The sequence below is a fragment of the Anabas testudineus genome, chromosome 18 (genome assembly GCF_900324465.2).
Source record: "Anabas testudineus chromosome 18, fAnaTes1.2, whole genome shotgun sequence".
Classification (NCBI taxonomy): domain Eukaryota; kingdom Metazoa; phylum Chordata; class Actinopteri; order Anabantiformes; family Anabantidae; genus Anabas; species Anabas testudineus.
This window is the reverse complement of record NC_046627.1, coordinates 7,727,360-7,738,094: the sequence shown is the minus strand read 5'-3', so window position 1 is coordinate 7,738,094 and position 10,735 is coordinate 7,727,360. Positions and strand designations below refer to the sequence as shown.

Sequence of the window (10,735 nt, the reverse complement as noted above, 5' to 3'; positions counted from 1 at the left end):
AGAGAAAAGATTGATCAGATCCTCTCTGCATTCGGGATGGATGGTCTCATTTGTACAACAACTCTAGATTAATTTGTAAGACCACGCTCATACGTAGGCTGCTTCCTCCCTGTAGATCATTCTGGATTAATTTCAGTAATTAATTCCTATAAACCATCAACATGTCTCTTAGCTCCCATCCCGACTAGACTACTCAAGGATGTCTTACCTTTGATCAGCACGTTCATATTAGATCAGATCAATCTATCTTTACAAATAGGCTACGTACCAAAAAGTGGCTGGTTAGTGTAGTGATAACATCAGCGCCTCCCATTGGGGAGACTGGGGTTCAAATCAGCTGTGGCCTACCTCCAGTAGGGGTCCTTAGGCAAGACCTCCTCACGCTGCCCTGCCTACCCTTGTACTGACTTGTAAGTTGCTTTGGATAAAAGCGTCTGCTAAATGTAAAAGTACCATAGGCTTTTAAGGTTGGTGTAGTCAAACCCCTACTCAAAAAGCCTACTCAGAAAGCATCTAATAATCAGGCTCCATCTTATTTTAAAGACCTCATAGTACCATACCTTCCCAGAACTCTCCTTTCTCAGAGTGCAGGTCTACTTGTGGTTCCTAGAGTTTCCAAATGTAGAATGGGAGGCAGAGCCTTTAGCTATCAAGACCCTCTACTGTGGAACCAGCTCCCAGTTCAGGTTCAGGAGGCAGACCTTAAACCTATCACTCTTAAATGCCTTGAGATGACTTCTGTTGTGATTTGGGGCTATATAAATAAAATAAAATAAAATAAAATAAAATAAAATAAAATAAAATAAAATAAAATAAAATAAAATAAAATAAAATAAAATAAAATTCAATTCAATATCAATTAATGAATGCTGAGGTTGGAGCTGCCAGCCAGGAAGTCTAGTGGAAGACCAATGATCTTTCATTACAAAGAAACATCAGCGTCAGGCGTGTGTTTCACTAATGATTTTAATCCTTTCTGATTTCTCTGTATGGAAATTGAAAATAGAAAAAATATGTCACCAAACATTTAGGAGATGTAGTGATGCAACAAGTTTTCAATCTAGCCACAGGGGTTGCAAGCCAGTGACTTTCCGTGCCAGTCCCAAGCCCGGATAAATAGAGAGGGTTGCGTCAGGAAGGGCATCCGGCGTAAAAATTGCCAAAATAACCATGCGAATCATTCAAAAGTCTTTCATACCGGATCGGTCGAGGCCCGGGTTAACAATGACCGCCACCGATGCTGTTACCCTACAGGGTGCAATTCAGGCAGAAGTTGAGACAGGTTCTGGGTGGTCAGGATGAGCTTCCAGATGACTGGGAAACCACAGCAGAAGTTATCAGGGAAACAGGCAGGAAGGTGCTAGGTGTGTCATCTGGAAAGAGGAAAGAAGGTAAAGACACTTGATGGTGGAATGAGGAAGTACAGGAATGCATCCAGAGGAAGAGGTTAGCTAGAAGGAAGTGGGATGTAGAAAGGACTGAGGAAAGTAGACAGGAGTACAAGGAAGCACAGCGTAGAGTGAAGAAAGAGGTGCCAAAGGCCAAACAGAAAGCTTACGATGAGCTGTATGACAGGTTAGACACGAAGGAAGGAGAGAAGGACTTGTACAGGCAGGCCAGACAGAGAGATAGAGATGGGAAGGATGTGCAACAGATAAGGGTGATTAAGGACAGAGATGGAAAGGTACTAACAACCCAGGAGAGTGTGCAGAAAAGATGGAAGGAGTATTTTGAGGATCTGATGAATGAGGAAAATGACAGGGAAAGAAGGGAGGAGGATGTGGATGTTGTGGAGCAGGAAATAGCAAAGATTGGAAAGGATGAGGTGAGGAAGGCTCTGAAAAGGATGAAGAGTGGAAAGGCTGTTGGTCCTGATGACATACCTGTGGAGGTGTGGAAGTGCTTAGGAGAGACAGCAGTGGAGTTTCTAATGAGTTTGTTTAATAGGATTCTAGAAAGTAAGAAGATCCCTGAGGAATGGAGGAGAAGCGTTCTGGTTCCGATCTTTAAGAACAAGGGTGACACGCAGAACTGCAGCAACTACAGAGGAATAAAGTTGATGAGCCACACAATGAAGCTGTGGGAAAGAGTAGTGGAAGCCAGGCTTAGGAAGAAGGTGGAGATTTGTGAGCAGCAGTATGGTTTCATGCCCCGTAAGAGCACCACTGATGCTGTTTTTGCTTTGAGAATGTTGAAGGAAAAGTACAGAGATGGTCAGAAGGAGCTGCATTGTGTCTTTGTAGATTTAGAGAAGGCGTATGACAGGGTGCCAAGGGAGGAGCTGTGGTACTGTATGAGGTCGTCGGGAGTGGCAGAGAAGTACGTCAGAGTAGTTCAGGACATGTATGAGAGAAGTATGACGGTGGTGAGATGTGCTGTAGGTCAGACAGAGGAGTTCAAGGTGGAGGTGGGACTACACCAAGGATCAGCTTTGAGTCCTTTCTTGTTTTTTATGCTGATGGACAGGCTGACAGATGAGGTCAGACAGGAATCTCCCTGGACAATGATGTTTGCGGATGACATTGTAATTTGCAGTGAGAGTAGAGAGCAGGTAGAGGAACAGCTGGAGAGGTGGAGGTTTGCTCTGGAAAGAAGAGGCATGAAGGTCAGTCGTAGTAAGACAGAATACATGTGTCTGAACGAGAGGGATCCAGGTAGAAATGTTAGGTTACAGGGGGCTGAGGTGAAGAAGGTACAGGAGTTTAAGTACTTGGGGTCAACAGTTCAGTGTGATGGAGAATGTGGAAAAGAGGTGAAGAGGCGAGTGCAGGCAGGTTGGAGCGGGTGGAGGAAAGTGTCAGGAGTGTTGTGTGACAGAAGAGTGTCAGCAAGACTCAAAGGAAAGGTGTACAAGACAGTGGTGAGACCAGCTCTGCTCTATGGGTTAGAGACGGTAGCAGTGAGAAAGAGACAAGAGGCTGAGATGGAGGTAGCAGAGATGAAGATGTTGAGGTTCTCCTTAGGAGTGACCAGGTTAGACAGAATAAGGAACGAGTACATCAGAGGGACGGCTCACGTTGCCTGTGTTAGCAACAAAGTCAGAGAGGCCAGACTGAGATGGTTTGGACATGTTCAGAGGAGGGATAGTGAGTATATTGGTAGAAGGATGTTGGAGATGGAGCTGCCAGGCAGGAGGTCAACAGGACGACCAAAGAGGAGATATATGGATGTCTTAACAGAGGACATGAGGTTGGCTGGTGTTAGGGTAGAAGATGCCAATGGTAGAGTTAGGTGGAATAGGATGATTTGCTGTGGCGACCCCTGATGGGAAAAGCCGAAAGAGAAGAAGAAGTGATGTAACAAGTTTTCAATAGCGTTTGTTATGTTTGATATTTCACAGATATAATGAGTTGAATATAAGGAAAATCTAATCTAAACCCACACACTTCCCTTCACCGTGTAATTATGAATAGTGTGATACGTAGATCAGGATCCATCAAAAGTCAGGGATTGTTGTGGTGGACGACCTGGCACCATAGAAACAACCTGAGAAAACAACCAGACCAAACTGTGACTTAAGTATTTTCAGTCACACTTTCTGTCATTAGAGTGGGGGCAGCAACCATGCTCCTTGAGGACCACTGTCCTGACTGTTTTTTCAAACTGTACCTGGATCAGGTGTGTTCACTCAAGCAGAAACTGGAAGACGTTTGATTTTGTTTGTGTTGGTATCACCCACCTCCTCAGCATTTCAGTCTATGAGTTCCCCACCCCTGTAGTCTCAGCTCTGTTTTCATGTTTACTCTCCTTTTTATTTATTTGCGAGCTTGACTATCTTGTTCAGTCTTTAGAGTTCTTCATCTTTTAAATAATGAAGCGCTGAATGTTTTCATCTGCTCCCTTTATAAGCAGAACCTCTCCCACAGTCAGATCAACAGACTGTCTGTTCAGGTTCACTGTGGTGACTTTGTTTATGTGCACACGAAGAGGATCAGAAGAAACTCTAACCTCATATCAGAGCTTAATCTATTCTGTTGCTCCATGTACAACACTACTATTAACCCCACATGTATCATCTAGTAATGTTTCAGTAAAGCTATAGTTCCTCTTTCTCTACCTGTTGTTACTAACAAACATGACACTACACATAAATGTCTGAAACTGATTGTAATCTACAGCAGAAAAGTTGTGTCTTACCTAATTAGTCCAGGTCATAGTGATGAGTGCTGCAGCTTCATGTTCATATTTAGGAGGTCTGGCAGATCTGCGACTTCGAAGAGGTATGACACAATCCTGGAAAAGGTGAATTCCAGACAATCAATTGTTTTTGTTTATTGTTGCAAACAATACAAATTTACAGATCAACAAACGTAACTGAGAAAACGAGGAAAACAAGATTAGAAATAAAACATTTGACTTGAGTTTAATGATGGATTAAAACACTGTGAATAGACTGTGTCATTATTGCTAGTAGCACATTTTGTGTTTGTGAATACAGCTTAATGTTGCTGAGACTCTTAATGCTGACTGCCATTTATTTCTTGGTGAGTGTATATGAACATTGTCCTGTGCGCTGTAGAAACCGGAGGATGTCGTTCAGATATATTTAATTAAACTGGGTGTAATACAGAGATGACAGGAAATAAGGAAAGTGAGCAGAGGAACCACATGAATCGATCCACAGATGTGATAACAGTTTACAGTCTGTGTGTTAACCAGCAGAACGTCTTGTTCTAAGTGTTTTCCAGTGAGGAGGATCTGGTTACATCAGTGTACATGTGTGATGTGTTTGGCTGCGATGTGTACCGGGACACAGTTGTTGTTCTGTTTGACACACAGCTGGACTTTGCAGTGCAGGTAGACGTCACCAGAGTGTCCAGAGAACTGGAACATGTTGAAAGAGAAGTAGTTGGATGTTCCCAGTCCATTTCCCTGCACTCGCACAGTCTGGTCAGCGGGATTTGGACAACTGCTCACAAATAGAGAAACAAACATCACATCAGGACAGATGTTGTTTTCTGGAGTCAAACATCTAATTAATGAATCTCTTGGATCATCAATGAGCAGCTGACACCTCTGTGTGTGTCTCACCTATTCTTGATCAGGTCGTATCTCAGAGTACTATTGGGTGATGGTTCATTGGTTGCCCAGCAGAAGTCAGTCACCACAGCAATGACCCTGCCATCCAGACCATCAGTTTTTATCTCCACCCAGATCTTCTGGTCCAGCAGGACTTCAGTGTAAGCGGCATCAGTGTAAGACTTCATGGTCAGAGTGTAATCCCAAGGTCCAAATTTGATGTTCGGGATCACAGAGCTGCAGAATGAACACACAACACACACTTGAGTTTTACATTCACTACAAGCTTCACAACATACAGTAATTTAAACAAACATCTGTCACACACCTGTATTTAATTCTGAATGACGCGCTCTTGATGTCTGGTTGAATATAGAAGCAGGAGAAGTCGATGTAGACCTGGTTTTTGCGAGAAATGACCTCAGAGGAGCTGCTCTGCTTCATGATGGTGTTCTCATAGATTATTTGACTGTTGTTGGCCTGTAGAACCACAGGGATTCAAATCACTGCTCAAGATCCTCACAAGTTTAAACTATTTAACAAACTTTAGTCTTAAAATACGACTCCTGTGTGGCTCAGATAGACAACATAAACGTCCAACAGTACTAGAAAAAAAGAAGTTTAGAGCCAAGTCTGAACTCACACAAAGATCTCAAGCTATAGAATATAAGAAAAGATCAGTAAAGAGGTGGAGGAGAGAACCCACCTTGACCACAGCCCCACAGGTGTTGGTGCTGTTGAAGCTGAAGGTCACCATGTGGGTCAGCTCGTCCATCTGACCTCTGCAGGTCTGGTTTTTGAGGTTTAAGGCTGAGTAGTCGATGTTTCTGTCCTCCAGGAGACAACCGACCAGATCAAGTGAAGCAGAGTTCTTGCTGCAGACCGCTGGATCACCTGAAACCCAAGCAGCACAGACGAGGGAAATAATGACATGAAAATGTTACTGAACCTTTGTCTCCGTAAACTGTTTTGATGTTAGAGAACTTAAAACAGTCTGAAAGCAACAAAAAATTCAAGAACGTAGAAGAAAAGCTGATTTAATGACGTCCAATCTATGTTCCTGACAACAATCTGATCTTTAGCCATCAGCAGCACTGTGATCATTTCTTCCTCCAACACAGTTCATCTGTGTGAAACCTTCCAAACTCTGAAGATCAGGACTCTGCACAAGGAGTCAAACATGAGCTCTTTGTGTCACAGCTGTCGTACCCAAAGCGCCCGTTGAACTGTACTTGTCGGCAAACAGGGCTCGACAGAAGCAGCGAGTTCCACCGTCTGTGTTGTCACCACAGAACTCATGAGCACTGCAGATCCTGTCCTGACAGAAGGCCTGAGGGGGGGCTGAGAGAGACAAACAAGGACACATAATGTTTAATATACAGAAGTTACTGTACATGGCTCAGTACTTAGTTCTTACTGTGGCTGTTCATGTCCTGTCTTGTCTTTAAAACCTTGTTATCTTACAACATTCATTGTGTTTCTCTGAGAACATCACAGAGTGAAAGTGAAGGTCTTACAGCAGCCGATCGTTGACCACCAGTCCTCCACTGTGTTGTTGTTTAGCAGGCTGCAGGCTCTGGCGTAGGCCTCCAGGAACTGACAGTCGAGTCCGTCCACTGCAGGATATTTGCACAAAGTGTCGGTGCAGGCGGTGATGTAGGGCTGTGGGTCAATGAGGTTGTTACAGGCGGTGAAGGGCGCCTCCTTCAGGAGGTTACAGCTGCTCCACAGAGGTAAGGAGACAAAATAATGAAGACTCACATCTCATGACACCGAACAAGGTGCAATTTAACTAACCACAAAGATTATAGTGTAACACACATAAATACTCTGTGTATGGATAAATCTGCTCACCGTTCAGTCTCCATGGTGCAGTCGATCGTACTGTCAGCAGTGTCATTGTACAGAACTTCACAGCTAGGGAGCAAAAACATGATCAGGACTGTTCCTGCTCTGACTCATTCAAAAACACAAAGAGACTTTCTGAGCATAACTGGGTCAAATAAAGATGCACATAGACTTGTATTTTTGTTCTACAAGTCACAAGGCCATCCTGAAGCATCCTGAAAGACTTTCATGAAAAGAATTCAGTGGTTTGTGATTGAAGTCTTACCCACTAACACTGTAGTTAGAAATCCTCAGTTCACTCAGAGACCTGCTGGAGTTTCCACACAAACCAGAGACAAGAGATGGTTCACCAGGTCCTGGACAGGTTCATGTTCAGGACAGAGTGTGGGTCAGATCAGTTGTTGCCCGTTTTCCAATTTATCGCATGTGCTGAATGATAGGATTTTATTTTCTGTACCTTTCAAAGTGATCTGTGCAGTGTAGCCATCAAAGAAAACTGATGTGGTGTAGTTGGGGAGTGATATGTTTGCAGTGACTCCGCTTTGGTTTTTAGAGAGCTCCACACCGTGAACCAGCTGAGCTGAGCTGTTGAGGGTCAGAACTGTGTCGTCCAGCTGCATCACAGCAAAGAGACAAAGTGGAGGAATCACTGATCGAACATGTCAGACACACAAAGAGATGTTTTCACAGCAACAACTGAGAGAAACAATGAGAACCGACCGAGCTCTGACACGACCGTGGCTGCAGGAACCTTACCTTCACCACCCCGCCTTGTTCCAGGTGGATGAGAACACCTGACCCGTCCACTGTCAGTGTCACACTGTCCAGAAAGCTCACATCTTTACGACGACGTTCCTGAAAGTTCGCCAGGACCTGGAAGTTGGGGACTGATGGATCCGACAGCAGAGAGTATGCACATCGATCCTGGATAGAGTTCACTTGGCCATGAAAGTCGATGACAGTGGGTCCAGTCACAGTGCAGGTGGTGGTGGTGGTGCTGGGGGTGCTGGTGGTGCTGGTGGTGGTGGTACTGGTGGTGGTGCTGGTGGTGGTGGTGGTGTCCATCATGCAGCTGATGGAGGTAGAAAGAAACAGAAACAACTGTTCAGTTTCCAGTAACTTTGAGATTTCCACTTGTCCAGAACCCAGTTGTAATCCAGTCATTACAAAACCTTTTATTTTTATGAATATAATTATTTGTTAAATAGTTTTATTGTTCGTATGCAGAAGGTTTTTCTTTTAAACACGTATATTTATGTGTTGTTGTCTTGACAACACTTCAAGGGACCTTACTCAGAGGTCTGAAGAACTGCAGTGTCACTACAGTTTAGACAAGTTCCTGTGTTAGAGTTCACCACCGTACCAGGTTTATACATAACACCTGAGAAACAAAGAAAGGTTTGTGTTAGTTTAAAAAAATTACACATGAACAATATCAAAATGTTTTATTAATATTGTTCAGGACAACCTGAATGTCTGCATCCGCTGGTGTCTATTATTGTCAGATATTGATAGATGGAATCAGTGTTTGTAACATTCAGCTTGTCAACCGTGTCACCATTGACCTTGACGTCATACACCTAAACAGTGACAAACACGACCAGAGTTACCATCACAGAGTTAACATACAGGGTATTGTACAAAATCAAGAAAAGGGATTAAGCTGGGATTTTAAACCTGAATTCAGTTTTGTCCTTGTTGTACAAAAACAGGTTAAATACAGTGAAGTTACCATGAGAATTATTCTGAGCAGCCAAACTGGGTTTTTCCAGTTATAATTAAGTTACTGTGGAGATTTATTTCTGCCTACATTACAAAGCAACTGGATGTACTCACCCATGATCCCAAGAGGTGAGTCCGTAAAAATAGAGCTGCTTGTGTCCCCATGTTAATCAGTAAAAATCTGCCCTGTAAAGAGTGAACAGAGGAGAAACAGATGTTAGTAGGCAGTGACCTCCAAATGCGTTTAGATTAGATTCAGTAAGATTCAGTTTGAGTGTTTTATTAGGTCTAATTAATTTGACTCATTCTTCAACACTACTCACAGTTAACAAGTACACCACATCCAAAAGTACAATGCACTCTAGAGGAGACTTAATGTTTGGCAGATGCTGGTGGACAAAGTTCTCATCACCAGTATTGTATGGAAAATAAGAAAATGAGACAGATCTCTGGGCTGAGAGTTGAGGCCCCACGATACAGTCCTGTCTGGTTTCAGGGTTGTAAAAGCCGTTGAAACAGATGGTGAAGATTTCACTGGAGATATTCACCTGTTAAAACAAAAGACACAAATAAAACAACATTTCTATAAAGGTTTGTGATCAGCTTGTGATTCAGTCAGAGCTCTCACTCTGCTGCTGCTTCAGTGGATGATCAGATGTTCGGTGTCACTGCAGTGGACATTAAAGAGACGTTCACACATAGCTTCATATGACTCACATAGATTTGTTCATACTCCTGTCCATAAAACGTGAAGGGACACAAATTGGTGTCCAGCATTAAAGAGGTAGTAATGGTCTCTGCAGCAGCACCTGGAGACATGGAGACATAGGAGAGGTTTGAACTACTGTTAGATTAAAATGTGGCTTCATGAAGGTTTAAGAGAGTTTGTTCACCAGCGAGTCAAAGGAATCAGGAAAAAATACTTAGAAAGTAAAATGTCTACTGAATCTTATCATCTAAATCTGTTGTCTTGTTGTCTGTCATCACTTCATGTCATTTTGCTCTTTGTTCCTGAGATTCTCTGCTAATTCTTCATGTTAGTTCAGCTGACGTCCCTCAACAAGTCTTGTGAGTACAGTTGACAAACTGTGTACATGTAGTGTGTGTTAACTCACCTGCCAGCAGGCTGAGAGCAGACAGGTAGATCAGGGGGTGGAGCATGTTGGGAGATGTCAGTACAGCTGACAGAGACCTACAAATCACAGTTGGACGTCTTTGAGTGGACAGAAAGTCACATCTACCTTCAAAGTCCTGTATGTTTTCAGACTGATGTTTGTGATGTGTGTGTCTTGTGTCTTTAAATGTTGATGAAAAATAATTAAATGTTTTTTCTGATGGCGATATTAGAATTACCTCTGTGTTTGTTATGTAAATAAATCATCCGAAATTTTATTTCACACAAGCAATGGGGATTTTGTCTCTTGTCATTTCACTATCACACAGATTGTTGATCTATTCTAGTTAAATTCTAGCCAAGTAAGAAAATTCTGTTTAAATGTGATATTAATCTTTTCCATCAATATATATTTTTCTACTTCTAGAGCAGATGTTTGTTTACCACATGTTTTAAATGTTGTCTTACCTTCAGAATCTTTGCTGGAGGATGGAGAAGATGAAGGTTGTTGGAGATGGTTCTGCAGATATTGGACAAGTTTGTCTCTGTGTGAAGGACGAGGACGGTGCTCTCTGTCTGTCTCTGTCTTTTTTTATGTGCATTTGTCATGTTGTCTACACCCAGGAGGGAAGAATTGTTGGAGGTGGAGTCAGCAGTGATGATGCCTCCTGTACACCTTCCAGCTAACTTGAACTTTTCCAGTCTGTCCTCCTTAGGTTTGTCAGGATAGTGTGATAGCTTCATGGGGCATTGATCACTGGGGTATTCCACCTTTTTGCTGTTTGAGAATAAAATAATTACACTCATATACTGGATGTTTGCCTGTTGTTTCTTCCCTAAACCCATCAGTCATGTTCCAGTGACCATCCATCTTTCAAAACCAGCTTAATTTGTGTGTGGATTATCATGGTGAGCTTGGATTCCCTCCAAAATTTATAAAAAATAATGTTAATAATGAAGATATTTGTCAAATGTAAAGTTAATAAGTGGAAGAAATTAATTAAACATTCTCTAACACCTAAATGTAGCTTC

At 42.6% G+C, this 10,735-nt stretch overlaps 1 protein-coding gene across 2 annotated transcripts; it reads right to left on the bottom strand.

Annotated features, from left to right (window-relative positions):
• Window positions 1-1,344: 1,344 nt before the first annotated feature.
• LOC113168224 (alpha-tectorin-like) lies at window positions 1,345-10,285 on the bottom strand. 2 transcript variants are annotated; one of them, XM_026369221.1, is made up of 19 exons: window positions 10,172-10,285; window positions 9,705-9,781; window positions 9,307-9,398; window positions 8,913-9,137; window positions 8,704-8,775; window positions 8,336-8,447; window positions 8,161-8,248; window positions 7,624-7,939; window positions 7,325-7,481; window positions 7,133-7,223; window positions 6,874-6,936; window positions 6,537-6,739; window positions 6,229-6,360; window positions 5,726-5,913; window positions 5,348-5,499; window positions 5,032-5,256; window positions 4,747-4,909; window positions 4,138-4,233; window positions 1,345-1,373 (listed from the first exon to the last, which is right to left on the bottom strand). In XM_026369221.1, exons 2-18 carry the CDS (start codon window positions 9,748-9,750, stop codon window positions 4,138-4,140), a joined length of 2,421 nt encoding a protein of 806 aa, XP_026225006.1. In that variant the 5' UTR covers window positions 9,751-9,781; window positions 10,172-10,285; the 3' UTR covers window positions 1,345-1,373. The 2 variants fall into 2 exon arrangements, with proteins under 2 accessions (XP_026225006.1, XP_026225005.1); XM_026369220.1 differs by lacking the exon at window positions 1,345-1,373 and adding an exon at window positions 3,177-3,486.
• Between the last annotated feature and the right edge of the window lie 450 nt (window positions 10,286-10,735).

Excerpts from the sequence above, each read along its gene's own strand:
- LOC113168224 (XM_026369221.1), bottom strand. The coding sequence starts at position 9,750 with ATGCTCCACCCCCTGATCTACCTGTCTGCTCTCAGCCTGCTGGCAG. Across the intron at positions 9,399-9,704 it reads TGCTCTCAGCCTGCTGGCAG|GTGCTGCTGCAGAGACCATT; the intron begins GTGAGTTAACAC and ends CCATGTCTCCAG. Across the intron at positions 8,776-8,912 it reads ATGTGGTGTACTTGTTAACT|GGCAGATTTTTACTGATTAA; the intron begins GTGAGTAGTGTT and ends CACTCTTTACAG.